The following is a 20129-nucleotide window of genomic DNA, read 5'->3' as shown; positions in this document are numbered from 1 at the left end:
CCAAAATAACCCTTATGTTTCTACACCTTTTTTCCCAAAAGTCTCGTGCACGCCTCCACGTAAGCTACAAATAAGTACTGTTAACATGGTTCACACAGTTAATCAGATAACAGTTTTCAATGAGGGAGTCCCAAAATGACGACACAGACGGGTCAGAGTGAGGATGCTGAGCCAAGCTTTAATCAGAAAGAGCAGAACAGCAGAGGATTTGGTCATGCTTCACACAAGTACTGAGTACAAAGACATGAGACTGATTTACATTCAGCATTATTATTGAACATTTAGTTAAGCAGGTGTAATATGTTACTCTGACTTTTTGAAAGAGGGTAGAATAGTTTTTGCTTTACTCTCAGAGGTAAGGGTCGTCCACACCAAACACTATAACCATAACGCACTGATGAACGCTAACCTTCTGTAACCAGCGAGGCACAGCACGCTCTACGCACTGTTTGTTTTGTGGTCCAAATCAGATGTTAGGGTCTAAGTTGGATGTGATGCCTAAATGAGACAGATTCTGATTGGCTGTTAGTATTTCTGGTCTTTATGAAATCGCTCTAGGAGTGATCCAAACGATACTGTCGGCCGCTTTCGTTTGTAGTGAGGACTCTGCCATCCACTTGAGTTGGAACCATTTTTAAAATGATCTTTTTGTAGTTATACTTGTTGCTCTTGGTGTGGATGGCCTTTCACCAATTCTCAATTTTCTCTTTTTTTTAAATTTTTGCCGAATGTAACCCATATTCTTCTGGCATACAGCAGTAGCAGGTCATCAATGGCCATTTTTTTGAGTGCGTAGTGCGTGTGCTGCGCTGCTGTTTACAGAACTTTATTGTTCATCAGTGTGGACGCTCACATTATCATCAATATAATCATGTTTGGTGTTACAGTTTTTGGTGTAGATGGCCCTTTAGTCATTCTCCCTTTTCAGCCCCGCCACGCTGTTGTCTGCCCACGCCTCTTCCACTGCCACCCTGTCCTCTTCCTGTACGAGCCCCAAAATTAGTGGACCCCTGCATTTCTGTGTTAATATTGTTGTTTTGTTTGTCTCTGCCACGCTGACGTTCAGGTCTTTTTGAATTTGAATAACAATAAGGGTTGACATTATTCTCAGCATTAGAGCAGTTTTTGCACTGCATTGATCTTGACTTTTTTTTTTTTTTGCAACGGAATATGTTGCTCAGACCAATCGATTGACCGAGTCGCTCAATGGCTCCGCGTAGCTCCTTCTTAGGTATGGGTTTACCATTTCGGGGCTTGAATACATTGGAAAACACAACAGTATAGTTATTCCAATTCGTAATGTTTTTTATTGTTTCGAGAATGTTCAAATCATTTGATTTATTTGTACATTTTCTGACACACGGGGAAGACAGAACGTAGAAAAGCAACAAATCGTTCTCGTTTACATTTGTTGTTAAGGAGTTAAAGCGCTCCAGAGTGCGGTACTCTGCGTGATCGGCTGTACCATTTTCAATTGCATCAGGGCACTGTTGCTGAACATCAGCCCATGTCTTCGTCGTTGGAGGACATTTTCTCGATACATCAGGCCATTGCACTCTTTCATTCGGACACTGGTCCAAAACATTGGGCCACCTCAGGACTGTGGCTGCGACCACCCTCGTGCCGGTGTACACTTCACATTTTAGAATCGTGTCCTTCACTGTGTCGCCAGGATCCTGGGTGACTTCACTGATGTCGTACTTTTTGCTGAGACTGTTGTATGGGATGCTTATAGCCACACTGAACATGGGGGATCTGTTAAAGGAAACAGATAGATGCTCATCTGAAGGAAAGTCTTTTGTGAGCATAAAAAAGTCTTACATCTTCAATATTAACTAACCAAAGTACTGCACAGGTTTCTTTGTTCAGTGTAGAATTTGGTCTGTTAGTCTCTGGTTATGTTTATAAATGTCTGGTCCTTTTGTTTCTTTTTCTGTCTTTTCTTTTTGCTATAAAGCACATTTTAATTTCATTTTTAAAAGTCTGCTTTACTAGTAGTATTTACTTAATATTTTACTGACCTGTCGCTGCCGTTGACTCTGTAGCTTGGTCTATACCTACAGAAAGAGGCAGATACAAAAACACAAAAATTAACAGAAACAGGCTGAATATTAGAGACAATCAACACACAACAGTACAATAAAATGCATTAAAAATATATCAAGGTAAATGTATTCTGTGAGTCAAGTTCAGTTTTATTAACATAAAACAAATTTAAAACCAAAAGCGTAGCTGTCTCATTCTTGTGAACGCAATGTCTCAAGAATGCCTAAGGACATTTCTTCAAATTTGGCACAAATGTCCACTTGGACTCAAGGATGGACTGATTAGAATTTGATGGTCAAAAGTCAAGGACACTACGACTATGTGACTATGTGTCCGTGTCAATTTCATGAACACGAACCTGAAATATCAAGAACTTGAGGTAATTTCCTTCAATTTGGCACCAACGTCCACTTCGAATCAACAATGAATCCCTTAGGAATTTGCCTTCTGTGCTGCTGGATTGAAGACGTGTGTGAAGCGTCCATGTTTTCACAGACACGGATATAAACTGTAACTACAACTTAACTAGTTTGCAGAGGCTGTAATTCTGGTTTTAAAGATCAATTAAAATCACAAAGGCAGCTTGACTGTTGTCGTCTTTTTTTAATTACAAATTCTCTCATATTTAGGAATCATTAATCTAACATATGTTATAGAAAAGATGGCTGTTTAATAGTTTTTGATTCGTTTCAGTTCTTATTTGCATACATACACAACAGCATAAAACCAGTCAGTAGGAATAAAAGTAAGTTACTTCAAACAAAATCAAGACTAAATTAGACACTAAAACAAATCAAAAGCAGGTCCAAACAAAAGAGACTCCAGCTTGTTTTTAAAGGTGTACACAGCGTTGTTTTTGCCGATTTTAAATCCAGTTTGACAAAACAGCAAGATGTCTGAGGAAATATTCGTGTATTTTTTTAAGATGAACATGTTAAACCTGTCTGGTATTTATGATGAGCAGACTCACATGTTCAAGACCTGTTGCACAATTCCTGCAAGTTGGTTTTGGTCCACAGCTGCCAACTTTGCTGCAGACAGGAACAAGCCGAGCGTCACAGCCATCCAGCACAGGGCAGCCATCTGAGTGTTTTTAACCAACATCATCAGGGACGACAATAACAAGACTGCATCATAATCTCATATGTGTATCATCTGCAGCAGGTTGCTGTAATTAAACGCAGACTTCTCCACCGTATGCCTCCTGCATAGTTTCAACAGTTAATATTTAGGTTTTACACTCATATTGAGATTGCCAGAAATAAAAAGTAAAGTGAAAGATTATTCTTTAAAGTAAAGTGAGCCTACGTTGCTGTGGAAGTGTCTCAGACAAGATTCTCAAAATATTTTTATAGTTAATTATAAAACTTAAGCTGAACAAGTAAATACATAAGTGTATTTAACCTGGAGATGTTTGTTGATGTCTGAGAGCAACTGACTCCTGACAGTTTGGGGAAATTAAGGGGAATTCATTATGCTGATATCATGTAATTGCTATTTTAAGCCACAAAGGCATCTATTAACCATTTCAGCCTGCTTAAATATTACACACACTCGTATTGCTCTGCACACAAAATGCGCTTTTCAGCATCAAGATTTAAGAAATATCATGCATAAATATAATTTTCTTCATTACAGTCATATTATTTTTTAATCTTTTCATGATGCCACTATGATTTTAAATGAAAAAAAAAATTATTACTTTCAATATACTTTATGTTTAGTGGATTCTTTTTAAATTATCACAGTGTGGAAGATGTCGATGATTACAATTTACAATTTACAATTTCATTTAGCAGACGCTTTTATCCAAAGCGACGTACAACACAAGCAAGAATTTAGACTTAAGAAAACCCTTAGTAAGTGCAAAAAGTGCTTCAGGTGTGATTGGTCACAGGTATTGCCGTCTAGTGGCAGAAGAAGTGCCGCACAGCCCACCCCCCACCCCTTTTTTTTTTTTTTGGAAACCAAAGTAATAACCAGTAGCGATGTCAGCATCTGAGATTCAAGTCAAGTCAAGTCAAGTCAGTTTTATTTATATAGCCCATTATCACAACACATGGTTTGCCTCAGAGGGCTTTACAGTGTACGACATCCCTCTGCCCTTAAACCCTCACATCACCCGAGGAAAAACTCCCCAAAAAGAACCCCTGTAACGGGGAAAAAAAGAGGAAGAAACCTCAGGAAGAGCGGTAGAGGATAGTGAGGGATCCCTCTTCCAGGACGGACAGACGAGCAGCAATCTCAGTATCACTACTTACGATGACAGTCAACATACAACATCACACAACTTTGTCAGTGCTAGATAATCATTAGGTGCTGGGTTTTGGACCATCTGACTTACTGTACCCCAAAGGGCGAAGAGGAGAAGAGTCAGGTTAAGTGTCGAGGTGTTCTCGGAACAAATGAGTTTTCAATTGTCTCTTAAAAGTAGAAAGGGACTCAGCAGAACGCAGAGTTTGGAAGTTTGTTCCACCATTTGGGGACAACAGAAGAGAAGAGTCTAGCTAGAGATTTAGAGCCGTGCTGGGCTGGAAGCACCAGGCGCCTTTCGCACGCAGAGCGTAGTGGGCGAGAAGGAGAGTAGACCTGGATCAGGGATTCCAGGTAGGCTGGAGCAGTTCTTGTGATTGTTTTGTAAGCCAAGAGAAGTGCTTTGAATTTGATCCTGGCTGCCACTGGAAGCCAGTGAAGAGAAATTAGCAGCAGGGTGACATGTGCTCTTTTGGGCTGGTTGAAGACCAGATGTGCTGCTGCATTCTGGATCATCTGAAGAGGTTTGAGTGAGCATGCAGGGAGGCCTGCCAGAAGAGAGTTGCAGTAGTCAATGCGTGAGATCACAAGAGCCTGAACCAGAAGCTGTGTGGCCTGTTGGGTCAGGAAGGGTCTGATCTTCCTGATGTTGTAGAGGGCATAACGACAAGACCGAGAAACTGAGGCCACATGAACCTTAAAGGTCAGCTGGTCATCAATCATGACACCCAGGTTTCTGGCTGAGTTTGTGGGCACAAGTCGGCTCGAGTCAAGTTGGACACTGATCCGAGGCTGAACAGATGGACAAGCTGGAAAGACCATGAGTTCGGTCTTAGACAGATTTAGCTGAAGGTGGCGTTCCTTCATCCATGTGGAGATATCAGCCAGACACGCTGATATCCGAGCTGAGACCGTTCTGTCATCAGGTGGAAAGGAGAGGAAGAGCTGAGTGTCATCAGCATAGCAGTGGTAGGAGAAACCATGGGAGCGGATCACTGCACCGAGTGAGGTGGTGTACAGAGAGAAGAGTAGGGGACCAAGCACCGACCCCTGAGGAACCCCTGTCGATAGGCCATGTGACCTAGACACCTCTCCTCGCCATGACACTCTGAAGGATCTGCCTGTGAGGTAGGACTTGAACCACCATAGGACAGAACCTGAGATGCCGAGCTCAGAGAGTGTGGAGAGGAGGATTTGATGGTTCGCCGTGTCAAAGGCAGCAGACAGGTCCAGCAGCAGTAGGACAGAGGATTGACCAGCAGCTCGAGCCAGTCTCAGTGACTCAGTGACTGACAGGAGTGCAGTCTCAGTGGTCACACCTGAAGCCAGACTGAAAGGAGTCAAGTAGGTTGTTGTTCCGCAAGTGTTCAGAGACCTGGTTAAATACTGCGCGCTCCAGTATTTTCGACAGAAATGGTAGAAGTGAGACTGGCCTGTAGTTTTTAGGGAGGAATTGACAATGTGTGTGACTGCAGGTTTGATAGTGGGCAGGATGGTCTGCAGGATGCGGGTGGGTATTGGATCGAGAGGACATGTTGTAGGTTTTGAGCTCAGAAGAAGTCTGGAGACCTCATCCTTGGTCAGAGGAGCGAAAGAGCAGAGTGAAGCGGCAGTAGTGGATTTGAGCTGACTGGGCCGGTCAGGCTCAGAGAACTGGTTGCTGATTGCAGCCACCTTTTCAGTGAAAAAGGAGGCAAACATGTCTGGAGTCAGTGTAGGGGAAGGCTGAGCAGCTGGAGGAGAAAGCAAGGAGTTAAACACCATAAACAGTTTTCTGGAGTCAGTAGCAGCACAGATCTTGTTCTGATAGAAGGCTTTCTTAGCGGACTGCAAGGAAGAGGTAAAGGAAGCAAGTTTCTGTTTGTATGAGGACAAATCAGTGGCTTCTTGGGATTTACGCCACTTTCTTTCTGCTGCCCTGAGTCCAGTTCTTTGTTCTCTCAGAGCTTCAGAGAGCCATGGACTTGGTTGTTTTTTCTTGGCTGGTTTGGACACCAGGGGGCAGAGTTTGTCCAGAGAGGATGCCAGAGAGGAACAGAGTGTTTCTGTAGCCTCATTAACAGAAAGTGAGGAGAAGTGTGAGTGGTCAGGCATGGCAGAGCTCACCTCATCAGACAGCTGTGCTGCTGTGACGGACTTATGGTTTCTGCGGAGGGAAATTTTCTGAGCGGGTGTCTGCAATTTTGGAAAGGTAGCTGCAAATTTTACCAAGAAATGGTCTGACAGGTGTAGTGGGCTAACTGTCACATCTGCTATGGAGCAGTTACGAGTCAGCACCAAGTCAAGGACTTTACCAGCTTTGTGGGTGGGAGGAGAAGGAGCTAGTACAAGTGCAAGGGAGGAGAGGAGCGCCAGAAAGTTGTTTGCCAGAGTACCGTCAATGTGAATGTTCATGTCTCCCATGATTAGCAGCAACATTGATTTTTATACATCTTTTTTTGTGTAGTGTCAAATACTCACACTCATATCGCTCTACACACAAAGTGCACTTTTCAAAATCAGGCTATAAAAAATATCATACATTAATATGATTTTCTACTTTCACTGAGTTTACTGTTTTAGCCAACATCAGTATTAATAATATTTATACAATATTCATTAATTTTCAGAATTTTAACCCTTTAAATGCATTTTTTGTCATGATGCCATTATGTTTTTAGATAAAAAAAAAACCAAACAAACACAAAAATCAATAACTTTCCATATTTCCGTATATATATTGATGACCACAGTCTGGGATATGTCAGTGTTCAGCAGCAGCATTGATCGTGAAGGTGCACCAAGTGGAAACAGTCAGAGATCTGGTTGATTTCAAAAAGGTTCAAATCTTATACAAAGATAAAAATCATCCACTACCTAATAATATCCAAAAGTTGTTTCAAATGAAAGAAAGTCTTCACTTCCTCCTTCTCCTTTCTGTTTACTGAATCTGTCCCATTGGTATTCTGGTGTTTTGTTTTTAATCATATTTTATTTTGTGCTATTAGTCTATTTTTTCTGGCATGTTCCAATTAAAGATATAACTAATATGACGTTTTTACAAAGTGTCAGGAGAGACACCGTTAAAGCCTCGTTCTTCCTGAAGTTGGGTTTTACCTTCCTGCCTTCCTTGTCAGGGTAGAGTTAAAAACAGCCAGGAGAGTCTGTCTTACCGTCCCTGTTGTTACTGAATGATATTTTGTAAAATCCATATGTTAAAGCTGATCAGAGAATACATAAATAGAAATAAGATTAAAGTAGAAAGTATGTAAAAATATAATATGTATGCTACATTTCGATGTGTAAAACTTGTAAAGTTTAGAAATATAAAAAATACTTATAATTCAACAATGTACAACACAATATACACATGAGTAGAAATAAAAAATGCATACAATATGTGCAATAACTGTTAAATATACATGCAGGAGTGGTATTTTGGTGTTTTTTCACATCATATGAATTTACAGAAAAAAGTATTATTATGAATACTGACTAACATTTCCCTCGGGATCAATAAAGTACCTATCTAACATTCAAATTGTATTTTTATTTGTATTTTTCCACATAGGTGTCAAATAACTGACGAGGAAAAAAACATTCAAAAAAGGATGCCTGAAATCAGCCGTCGCGTGTTGCATGTGACAGCAAAAGGTAAGTGGCCCGATGAAAAGCGGAGCAACAAGATGTTTATTTTGTCGAAAAAAGTCCCTGAAATGTTCTGGTCACACCCAAATTGAACACTTCATATTCAAAGGATTCTGATCTGAAGTCAAAATTTGTAATGTAGTGTTTAAATCGTCATATTACGGTGATGTTTTTTGGTCAGGGAAATGAATTCATTTATTTAATGAGTGTAGCTGAGTAACACTCACTGACCTCATCTCTAATTTGTTTTCCTACAATAACCACATTTTTAATACCCAAATGTAAACAACAAAGCGCACCAAAACATGGTTAAAGGATAAGGTCTCACTTCTTCAGGTGTTTCTTTTACCTGGTTTTCGGGCAGAGATGTCTGGCAAATGCTGTCAAACCGCTGCAGTCTTCTGTTTTCCTCTGAGTGTTCGGAGTTTGCAGGTTGCAGTAAATACAGTCTGAACTGATGTATTTATAGCAAAGAGCGACTGCTGTGGTCACGCCCCAAATGTGGCACCACTGCCTTAGCTGAACATTCAAATTCCTTCAACAGTATTCAGATATTAAAATTAGGAAGAGGATGAAACAAAGGCTTTACGTGAATTGTCAGTTGTGAGACTTGAGCATGACGCTCAAGAGAGAAGTACGAGTTTTAGGATTACAGTGACTGACACTTAAAGTCCTGAAACATCACCCAAAATGAAATGATGCAGTTAGCCCTGCTCTCATGGACATGAAATCCTCATCTTCATCACTCATAACATCATCATCCTCACTCCCCAAAACCCGCGTGCATGCGTGCGTGACATATTTAGATTAGTAATATATAAAATATCTTAAACGAAAAAAAATATATCTATCTATATCTATCTATCTATCTATATCTATATCTATATATCTATACCTATATACACACACACACACACACACACACACACACACACATACATATACATATATATATATACACGATATTCTATATTCCTAGTAAAATATTTTAACTGGAAATAACACAGTAGTAGTAGTAATACTTGGTTTGGGGTTTGCCTGTCAGTGTTGCAGCACCAGTCGAACACCAGGTTGTGAGGCAGAGCCGTGACACGAGATAAAGTAACGATAAGCTGCAGGTTGAATTTGGAAGATTAGCAACACCTTCTGTGTAGCGCCGCGTCTTTATCTGAAAATTCAAAAGCATGTCATGTCAAGTCATTCATGCAAAAACTGTAAAAGAAAGTGTTCACTTAGTGTGATCTAACCACAGACAGTTTGACCTGCAGGAGACAAAGTGTCAAATGACAGTTGTTACGCAGGAATAATTCACCGACAGGTCAGAGTGGCTGCTGTCCTCAGGTTAATTTACATCAGACTTCTTTATTTCAATTCAATACATTTTAAACAAAATGAAAGTGATCCTTTCACACCACATAAAATTTATATGCACATTTAAGAGTTATGGTAGTATATGTATATAAATATTTTAAACTCATCCTGCACCTCCCTCCTCCTTCTCCTCCTCCTCCTGCCAACATTTAAATGGCATTACATTTTTTCCCAACCAAGTCTTGAATTCATATGACCTTTTAATCCAAAGCCTCTTGCATGTTTTTCAACACAGATGTGCACTGCGAACAGTCTGTCTCACTCTTCTGCCTCCTCTTTTTGGCCCTCCTCTGCTCCTCTTGCTTCTGTGTAGCTGTTTTTACACACAGATGGTGCTGTCGGGCCAAAAAAGTCCCCCTGTAGTCCTTTGAAACCTGAGCAAATTGGCGTCATTGCTTTCATAAGCATGGAAAGAAGTCAACAAGTAATTTAGGAAGAAATGACGCCCAAATTAGCAAGAAATGAGTAAAATCTGCAAAAAAAAAAAACAACCTGAAAAATTAGCAAGAAAGAAAAAAGGAAGAAAAGAAAAGTTAAAAATAAATATATTTGTGTGACATAATTTTAATTAATAAATACTTTTAAATTTGTAAGTTATAAATTATTATAATTTTGAAGATAGCTTTGTCTAATTTTTCCCTAGCTTTTTTAAAAATATAATGTCTACATCTACTAATCTCGTGCAATTTGCAGGTCGTTTCTTGCCATCATTCTGCTCCAGTGTGTGATCACACACTGCATCACACTGATGCAAAAATACATCTGCTCGTGCTCATCTAGCCATAATAGTGAAGTGGAAATTAGAACAATTTTAAAAAAATATATTGCTATTTTCATAGTTTGTTAGAGGAGATGATTGAATAAAATTATTTAAATATAAATAAGACAAGTTTAAGATGTCTTTGTTTGTGTAAATTAATTGTTAAATATAGTAATAGAATAATTGATAAATTATTTTTTAGATTAATTGACTAATCAAATAATAAAAATAATAGAAGTAGTAAAAGTAATGTCACACTGAGGTATTCACAACCCTTTCCTGACTTTTTTGAAACGTATTATAGGCATCAAATTCAGAATGAGTGTAAATATTCAGCTATACTGAAATATTAAAATCGGGCGCTGGACGAAACAAAGAGGCTTTCAGTGAAGTGTCGGTTGTGAACTCACGGAGAGACTTCAGCGTGACGCTCAAAGGAAACAAGACTACGTTAGTATTTAGTTTGACCGTGTACAGTGATTCCCAGCCTTTTTCCTGCAGGGACTTCTTTGTAATCTAATGACATATTTTATAGATATTTCATCTTATGTTTAATTCATAACAGTAACATCAGAGAACTGATAAACTGTGCAATGAACCCAAATGCTTAAGAGTAGCAATTATGATGAATAGCGAGCAGATTATTTCCTGTGAATAATGCATCAGAGATGAGTTTGCCCTGATATTTGTTGAAACTTTTTATAGGATTTGATATACCAACAATGGTACATTCTTTAAAGGCTTCTTTTTTTGAGAAATTTGTCTTGCGTAGCCATCTTTGCTACGACATGGAGGCTGTTAGGCAGAGAGTGAAGGCTGAAAACAGCTTGTGATCAGGTCCTCTCTGAGCCTCGTAAGATTAAAAAAAAAAAAAAAGTATATCTTGATCATTAATCGAAACCTAATTTAAAATTAACTTGCATTTAGTTATCTTCATAAAAATTAAAAAAAAAAAATGCTGAGATAGGCCCACTGTTGATTTTATTTTATATATTTTTAAAAGTTTTTTTGAAAAGCCTTTAAAATCAAGAAGGCCTCAAAACCCCCTGAGAAGCTTTAGCGAGCCACAGTGGGGTTATTAAATAAATACGATTTAGACAATGTTTCAGAGCTCCCCCTAAATATCTCAAAGTAGCTGGTGCCCCTTTAAGGGGAGCCAAGCCCACCCTAAGCTCCCCCATAATTCAAACCGTGAGTGCAGCCTTAAGCCCCAATCTTTATCACTGCCAACATCTATATTACAAACCTAAAGCCACGTTGTGAGGAGGAAACAAGTATATAATGTTGTCAAAGGAGTTTGTAATTAAATAAGTTTGTACTTCTTTTTTGCACCTTTTCAAATCTGGAAACCAATCATGGTGTGTTTCTTTTGCTCTGTTTCTCATTGTAAATATTTTTTGTTTGCTTGTTTGTGTCATCACGTCTCTATTTTTTTTCTTTTTTACATGTTTGGAATAAATAAAATCCTTTTAGCATAAATAAGCTAAACATAGTTCTAGTTTGATCACATTCCCAAAGAATTCAACTTGACTTTGATCCTCATATAAAGTATATTTTAACAAACAGAAGTCCTATATTAACCCTCCTCTACTTTCACACATTTAATTCCAATAAAATAGGTTATTAAAAAGCACATTTCATTACCAACTCAGGGGGTTTCTACTTTCTCTTATAGTTCTTGAAATGTTTGGAGATGTAGTTTTGCAGCGCTCCTTAAAATTCTCTTGAACTATAAGCACTGGCAATGAAATCCAGCTGACTTTGGCTCTATACACAGCTGATCTCTGCGTTATTTTTGCATAAGTGGCAAAAAAAAAAACCCAAAAAACTGCTGTGTGTTGTGTTTGATAATTGAGTCAAGCAAACTGAGAGAATAATCTTTCAAATAAAAGCTTTGGTGAATGTGTTGCCAGAAAACGTCTGACAAAAATATACCCAAACGTGTAGATCTCTGTTTTACAGTTGGCCGACTCAGTCAGTCATGCACGTCTTTACATTAGCGCTGAGTTCAACCACAAACTACATCCTCCAAAATAACCCTTATGTTTCTACACCTTTTTTCCCAAAAGTCTCGTGCACGCCTCCACGTAAGCTACAAATAAGTACTGTTAACATGGTTCTTACAGTTAATCAGATAACAGTTTTCAATGAGGGAGTCCCAAAATGACGACACAGACGGGTCAGAGTGAGGATGCTGAGCCAAGCTTTAATCAGAAAGAGCAGAACAGCAGAGGATTTGGTCATGCTTCACACAAGTACTGAGTACAAAGACATGAGACTGATTTACATTCAGCATTATTATTGAACATTTAGTTAAGCAGGTGTAATATGTTACTCTGACTTTTTGAAAGAGGGTAGAATAGTTTTTGCTTTACTCTCAGAGGTAAGGGTCGTCCACACCAAACACTATAACCATAACGCACTGATGAACGCTAACCTTCTGTAACCAGCGAGGCACAGCACGCTCTACGCACTGTTTGTTTTGTGGTCCAAATCAGATGTTAGGGTCTAAGTTGGATGTGATGCCTAAATGAGACAGATTCGGATTGGCTGTTAGTATTTCTGGTCTTTATGAAATCGCTCTAGGAGTGATCCAAACGATACTGTCGGCCGCTTTCGTTTGTAGTGTGGACTCTGCCATCCACTTGAGTTGGAACGATTTTTAAAATGATCTTTTTGTAGTTATACTTGTTGCTCTTGGTGTGGATGGCCTTTCACCAATTCTCAATTTTCCCTTTTTTTAAATTTTTGCCGAATGTAACCCATATTCTTGTGGCATACAGCAGTAGCAGGTCATCAATAGTCATTTTTTTGAGTGCGTAGTGCGTGTGCTGCGCTGCTGTTTACAGAACTTTATTGTTCATCAGTGTGGACGCTCACATAATCATCAATATAATCATGTTTATTGCTCTAGTTTTTGGTGTAGATGGGCCTTTAGTCTTTCTCCCTTTTCAGCCCCGCCACGCTGTTGTCTGCCCACGCCTCTTCCACTGCCACCCTGTCCTCTTCCTGTTTTAGCCCCAAAATCAGTGGACACCTGCATTTCTGTGTTAATATTGTTGTTTTGTTTGTCTCTGTCTGTTTGTCCGCTGACCATTTTTTGAGAGGGAATAACTGCGGTTAGCTGAGGTTCAGGTCTTTTAATCTGAATAACAATTACGGTTGACGTTATTCTCACCATTAGAGCAGTTTATGCACTGCATTGATCCTGTTTGTTCGGTGCAACGGAATATGTTGCTCAGACCAATCGATTGACCGAGTCGCTCAATGGCTCCGCGTCGGTTCGCCTCAGGTATGATTGTACCACTTCGGGGCTTGAATACATTGGAAAACACAACAGCATAGTTATTCCACTCCTTAATCTGTTTTATTGTTTCGAGAATGTTCCTATTATTTGATTCATGTGTACATCTTTGGTCACACGGGGAAGACAGAACGTAGAAAAGCAACAAATCGTTCTTGTTTACTTTTGTTGTTAAGGAGTTAAAGCGCTCCAGAGTGCGGTACTCTGCGTGATCGGCTGTACCATCTCTGACTGCATCAGGGCACTGTCGCTGAACATCAGCCCATGTCTTCGCTCGAGGACATTTTCTCAATACATCAGGCCATTGCACTCTTTCATTCGGACACTGGTCCAAAACATTGGGCCACCTCAGGACTGTGGCTGCGACCACCCTCGTGCCGGTGTACACTTCACATTTTAGAATCGTGTTCTTCACTGTGTTGCCAGGATCCTGGGTGACTTCACTGATGTCGTACTTTTTGCTGAGACTGTTGTATGGGATGCTTATAGCCACACTGAACATGGGGGATCTGTTAAAGGAAACAGATAGATGCTCATCTGAAGGAAAGTCTTTTGTGAGCATAAAAAAGTCTTACATCTTCAATATTAACTAACCAAAGTACTGCACAGGTTTCTTTGTTCAGTGTAGAATTTGTTCTGTTAGTCTCTGGTTATGTTTATAAAAGTCTGCTTTACTAGTAGTATTTACTTAATAATTTACTGACCTGTAGTTGTTGTTGACTCTGTAGCTTGGTCTATACCTACAGAAAGAGGCAGATACAAAAACACAAAAATTAACAGAAACAGGCTGAATATTAGAGACAATCAACACACAACAGTACAATAAAATGCATTAAAAATATATCAAGGTAAATGTATTCTGTGAGTCCAGTTAAGTTTTATTAACATAAAACACATTTAAAACCAAAAGCGGAGCTGTCTCATTCTTGTGAACGCAATGTCTCAAGAATGCCTAAGGACATTTCTTCAAATTTGGCACAAATGTCCACTTGGACTCAAGGATGGACTGATTAGAATTTGATGGTCAAAAGTCAAGGACACTACGACTATGTGACTATGTGTCCGTGTCAATTTCATCAACCAGTCAGTCAGTAGGAATAAAAGTAAGTTACTTCATATAGCACCTTTCAAGAGCACATATCACAGAGTGCCTGAGAGTAAAAGACAGAAAAGCACATAAACAATAAAATGCAGAACAATGCAAAAACAAAATCAAGACTAAATTAGACACTAAAACAAATCAAAAGCAGGTCCAAACAAATGAGACTCCAGCTTGTTTTTAAAGGTGTACACAGCGTTGTTTTTGCTGATCTTAAATCCAGTTTGACAAAACAGCAAGATGTCTGAGGAAATATTCCTGTATTTTTTTAAGATGAACATGTTAAACCTGTCTGGTATTTATGATGAGCAGACTCACATGTTCAAGACCTGTTCCACAATTCCTGCAAGTTGGTTTTGGTCCACAGCTGCCAACTTTGCTGCAGGCAGGAACAAGCCCAGCGTCACAGCCATCCAGCACAGGGCAGCCATCTGAGTGTTTTTAACCAACATCATCAGGGACGACAATAACAAGACTGCATCATAATCTCATATGTGTATCATCTGCAGCAGGTTGCTGTAATTAAACGCAGACTTCTCCACCGTATGCCTCCTGCATAGTTTCAACAGTTAATATTTAAGTTTTACTCTCATATTGAGATTGCCAGAAATAAAAAGTAAAGTGAAAGATTATTCTTTAAAGTAAAGTGAGCCTACGTTGCTGTGGAAGTGTCTCAGACAAGATTATCAAAATATTTTTATAGTTAATTATAAAACTTAAGCTTAACAAGTAAATACATAAGTGTATTTAACCTGGAGATGTTTGTTAAAGTCTGAGAGCAACTGACTCATGACAGTTTGGGGAAATTAAGGGGAATTCATTATGCTGATATCATGTAATTGCTATTTTAAGCCACAAAGGCATCTATTAACCATTTCAGCCTGCTTAAATATTACACACACTCGTATCGCTCTGCACACAAAATGCACCTTTCAGCATCAAGATTTAAGAAATATCATGCATAAATATGATTTTCTTCATTAAAGTCATTGTGTTAGGTTTTAATCTTTTTATGATGCCACTATGATTTTAAATGAATCTTTTTTTGTGTAGTGTCAAATACTCACGCTCATATCGCTCTACACACAAAGTGCACTTTTCAAAATCAGGCTATAAAAAATATCATACATTAATATGACTTTCTACTTTCACTGAGTTTACTGTTTTAGCCAACATCAGTATTAATAATTTTTATACAATATTCATTAATTTTCAGAATTTTAACCCTTTAAATGCATTTTTTTGTCATGATGCCATTATGTTTTTAGATAAAAAAAAAACCAAACAAACACAAAAATCAATGATATATATTTTGATGACCACGGTCTGGGATATGTCAGTGATCAGCAGCAGCATTGATCGTGAAGGTGCACCAAGTGGAAACAGTCAAAGATCTGGTTGATTTCAAAAAGGTTCAAATCTTATACAAAGTTAAAAATCATCCACTACCTAATAATATCCAAAAGTTGTTTCAAATGAAAGAAAGTCTTCACTTCCTCCTTCTGCTTTCTGTTTACTGAATATGTCCCATTGGTATTCTGGTGTTTTGTTTTTTATCATATTTTATTTTGTTTTTCTGGCATGTTCCAATTAAAGATATAACTAATATGACGTTTTTACAAGGTGTCAGGAGAGACACCGTTAAAGCCTCGTGCTTGCTGAAGTTGGGTTTTACCTTCCTGCCTTCCTTGTCAGGGTAGAGTTAAAAACAGCCAGGAGAGTCTGTCTTACCGTCCCTGTTGTTGATGGACGCAGTCTTTGTCCTCTGTTTTCCTCTCAGTGTTGGTGTGAAGGCGTCGCTGCAGTGAGCACAGTCAGAAGGAGGATGTGTTTTTTAACAGAGCAGAGATGATGATGGTCAAACACAGCGACTGGCACCATGCCCTTATTTGAACATGTTTTTCAAATATTAGAAAGATGGAAGATTAGAGCTGTGTTTGTGCTGCTGACTTCCTGTTGTGTCGGGCCGCCTCTGCGGTTGCTGGTTGTGACTTCAGTTCTACGAATACAAGAACCGCAAGGCGATATAGAGGAAGTGAGACTGCGCCTGGACGAGAGGTGTGACCCAAGACCACCTTATTATAGTTTTATCGGTATGAATGTCTTATAAAGATAAATAATAAATAAAAAGATTTAGAATATTATGATTTTCTTTTAAAAGCTGACGCCAAACTGAACTGCTGAGTTTAATGCTGCGTTCAAGTGATGTCGGAGGGTCGTAGTTTCCGAGTTGGAAGGTCGTTCGTCTTCTTTGTGTGAACTTTGAGGTCGTGGGAAACTACAGAGAAGATGGGCTGCATTTTGATGCTGAGTTTCCACTGTATTTATTATTTTATATATATTTTTATATTTTTTTATATTTAAGATAGGTCACTGTACATGGACAGCTGTTAACATTAATACCATATTACACTTTACATGTGGTCAAAAATGTATATTTAATACTGAATTATTGAAAAAGTTTCAAACATTGACTTTTGGCCGCGGTATTTATGCATTTATGACATTAAGTTGGCAGTTTGTGTGATAAAATGACATTGTTATCGATGTTGGTTCACTCGTCTGGCATGCTTTAAAGTTTGCTTTCTGCAGCTAATAGATGCAGATACTAAAATGTGCAGCTACCTAAAGTGACTGATAGATACTGGTAGGGCTGCAACTAACGATAATTTTGATAATAGATTAGTGTGCCGATCAGATTTTAAAAAATACAAAAAGAAATTATAAAATAAGCACTTTTTCGCCCAACACTTTGTTAAAAAACAGATTATCATTGACAACAGTGCTAAAAGTGCACTGCATAAACAGGCAGTTCTTGAAGTGTTCGCATGAAAACGTTCTCTGTGCCGGCTCTCAGCGGGCGCCCCATGTACAGAGTTTGTGTCCTCGTTGCAGCGGCCACGGGTTTGATTCCGGTCTCGGCCTTTTGCTGCATGTCGCCCCCTCTCTCTCCCCCTTTCATGCCAAGTCTTTCCTATACATTAAAGGCATAAAAGCCCCAAAAAATAATCTTTAAAAAAAACAAAATACAGTATTTCCCAGTGTAAGTGTAATAAAAGTATAAAGCAGTCCAGTGGAATTACCTAAGTAAGGCTTCCTCAAAATGTAACTATAAACTAGATTACCTGAGTAAATATCTACCAGTATCAGTAATTTATGAGGCAGACACTCCTCGGTCCATGTATCATCTGTTCATTCAGTTATCAACAAAAAAAACAAAAAAAATGAACAAATATTGGAAAAAGACGTGTTTTCTCATTAACTGCATGAAAAGAAAAAAGAAAAAGAATACAAAATAATAAGCCAAATTTACGTTGTTCCTAATTTTTAATCCTTTATTTTTTCATTTTCCACGGTTACTGTCCGTCGGTGTCCTTTCTGCTCTCACTCTCCGCCGGTGTCTGCTGCGATCTCATTATCCGCCGGTGTCCGCCTCTTATTCTTCGACAGTGTTCTGCTGTTGTCTCCACCGGTGTCTCCGCCGGTGTCCCTTCCGCTGTCATTGTCTGCCAGTGTCTCTGTGGTTGTCTCACCGGTGTCCGCTGCGATCTCATTATCCACCAGTGTCCGCTCGCTCTTATTCTTCGACAGTATTCTGCTGTTGTCTCCGCCGGTGTCCTTTCTGCTCTCACTCTCCGCCGGTGTCTCCGCAGTTGTCTCGCTGGTGTCCGCTGCGATCTCATTATTCACCGGTGTCCGCCTCTTATTCTTCGACAGTATTCTGCTGTTGTCTCCGCCGGTGTCCCTTCCGCTGTTATTGTACGCCGGTGTCTCTGTGGTTGTCCCGCGGGTATCTGCTCCGTTCTCATACGCTGTTGGTGTCTCCCCGGTTGTCCCGCCGGTGTCCACTCCGCTCTCATTGTCCGTGATATGTAGTTTTTTACTGTCAATGGTCGACGCTGCTTCCGTGCTTTTTACTTTTCTGCCGCCCTGAAATATCACGAAATATCACGTAAACGTCAAAAACAGCTCGGCATCATCGCAGTGTCCCAATTTCTCACTCATAATTAAGACTTTGAAGGCCGTTCTGAAGTCAAATCAATCAACTGTAAATAGAATATTTCCCAGAAACATATAAAAGTAGCAAAAGAGAGAATTATTTAGATTTAGATTGCAGTTAACATTAATACCATATCACACTCGAAATGTGACCAAAAACTGATACCTAATCCCTTAAATAATAGTTTCTTACCATTGACCAAACATTGACTTTTGCCCAGCATAATTTATGCATTTGTTATTATTTTTTTATCACCATGGCAACGCAGAACTCAAAACCTTTTTACAATTTAATTTAATTTAATTTAATTTAATTTAATTTTATCACGGTTAAAAGAAATAATTTTTGACTGCCCTATACAAACAACAAATATTGGACATATTGGACATCTGAACTGAAATTATCCTTGTAGAGCTTGTATTTCATCAGTACCAAAATATTTTGTGTTTTAGGTTCAGTTTAAAAAAGAAAAATCTGCCTCTTCATCGTGAAGATGAAGGACGGATGTTTCAGGGCAGAGAGCTGTTCAGAGTCAGCTGCAGGTCAGAGGTGAAGAGGGAAGAGAAACAGAGATATTAAGATTAACATCAACCAAAATAAAATCAGTGCACATTCGTTTCTGTCACTCCTCTACCAGGAACGATCAGTTGACGCGGAAATGATAAACCTTTTATGATACTCCACTTAGATACGACGATAAACAGAAGGAAAACACAATAAAAATCACATGAAAGCTCCAAAGAAGGTCAAAATTCACGCGTGAATGTAAATATGCGGCAGTCGGAGGCCGAGCTTTTATTGACAGCTAAATGTAGCCCAACATTTGCCCCTGTGACATTAACACTAAATGTTCCCACACGGCTTCAGGGGAAATGAAACTCTCTCCTGGTCCTGCTCTTTGGCACAGTCCACCATCACTGATACTGTGACATTTACAACACGCCATAAAACAGGATTTCTGAGAAGGAGGGCGAGGACGCTTCTTAACGCCTGCGATTCAGCCGATTCGTTCAGTGTGCGTTTTCAGGTTTTAGGAGAACTGAGCCGATATGGGCACCGGTGGTTCGATTCGGAGCGGCCTCCTCCTCGTTTTCTTTATTTGTGTGTGTGCTGTGACTGGAAGTCCAATCGGTGAGTGAAGATTTGATTTAGAGCTGTGGGAAAAATGAGGCTGAGAATTTTCTGTCCATGTTGAAGGCTACAGTCATACATTTCATGTGCTTTTCATTCCTAATTTTTTGATAATTTTGGCTGTGTTCTTGCATATGGCATACATTTTGGCAAGAATGTGTATTTTTGTCTGACGTTTGAATTTGCAGCTCAGCTCCTACAATAAGTCTAAAATACACTGTGGAAACTAAATAGTTACATTCAGACTGTTCAGGTCCAAAAATGCTCCATTGAAACCCATTCAAACTGACATTTTTGATCCCACAGCCATCAGAGCAGAAAAACAGGACTTGTATTATTTCTGGGTGTCATTCTGGGCTTTTGACTCCGAATTTGTCATTTTGACTATTTTCCACCTGATGAGGTCATTTTGACCATATTTGGCAGATGGAGGAAATACATGCTATTTCCACTAGGTGACCTGTCACAGTCAATGTAGCTGCTGATCACTGACATATCCCAGACTGTCAGCAGCTACACTCACACACTGACATATCCC

At 39.2% G+C, this 20129-nt stretch overlaps 3 protein-coding genes across 5 annotated transcripts in view; 1 reads left to right on the top strand and 2 right to left on the bottom strand.

Annotated features, from left to right (window-relative positions):
- The window catches only part of LOC121964869 (protocadherin Fat 4), a 67933-nt gene that overhangs the window by 18338 nt on the left and 29466 nt on the right, over positions 1 to 20129 (top strand). For 2 of the 3 annotated variants that reach the window (XM_088075034.1, XM_088075033.1), the window contains exon 1: positions 19443 to 19591. In XM_088075034.1, the coding sequence (XP_087931160.1) occupies positions 19510 to 19591 (82 nt within the window). In that variant the 5' untranslated portion in view covers positions 19443 to 19509. Of the gene's footprint in view, positions 1 to 7849; positions 7933 to 19442; positions 19592 to 20129 lie in introns of those variants that run through there. The other variant, XM_088075035.1, reaches the window with a different exon arrangement.
- LOC148190072 (uncharacterized) lies at positions 159 to 8345 on the bottom strand. Its single transcript, XM_088075036.1, has 4 exons — positions 8276 to 8345; positions 3017 to 3129; positions 2022 to 2057; positions 159 to 1755 (listed from the first exon to the last, which is right to left on the bottom strand). Exons 2-4 carry the CDS (start codon positions 3127 to 3129, stop codon positions 912 to 914), a joined length of 993 nt encoding a protein of 330 aa, XP_087931162.1. The 5' UTR covers positions 8276 to 8345; the 3' UTR covers positions 159 to 911.
- Positions 12244 to 16399, bottom strand: LOC148190071 (uncharacterized). Its single transcript, XM_088075032.1, has 4 exons — positions 16192 to 16399; positions 14779 to 14891; positions 14066 to 14101; positions 12244 to 13870 (listed from the first exon to the last, which is right to left on the bottom strand). The coding sequence occupies exons 2-4, from the start codon at positions 14889 to 14891 to the stop codon at positions 13198 to 13200; spliced, it is 822 nt and encodes a 273-aa protein (XP_087931158.1). The 5' UTR covers positions 16192 to 16399; the 3' UTR covers positions 12244 to 13197.

This window comes from Plectropomus leopardus, chromosome 3 (assembly GCF_026936395.1).
Source record: "Plectropomus leopardus strain MGB_pleo_1.0 chromosome 3, ASM2693639v1, whole genome shotgun sequence".
Classification (NCBI taxonomy): domain Eukaryota; kingdom Metazoa; phylum Chordata; class Actinopteri; order Perciformes; family Serranidae; genus Plectropomus; species Plectropomus leopardus.
This window is presented reverse-complemented; position numbering and strand designations above follow the sequence as displayed.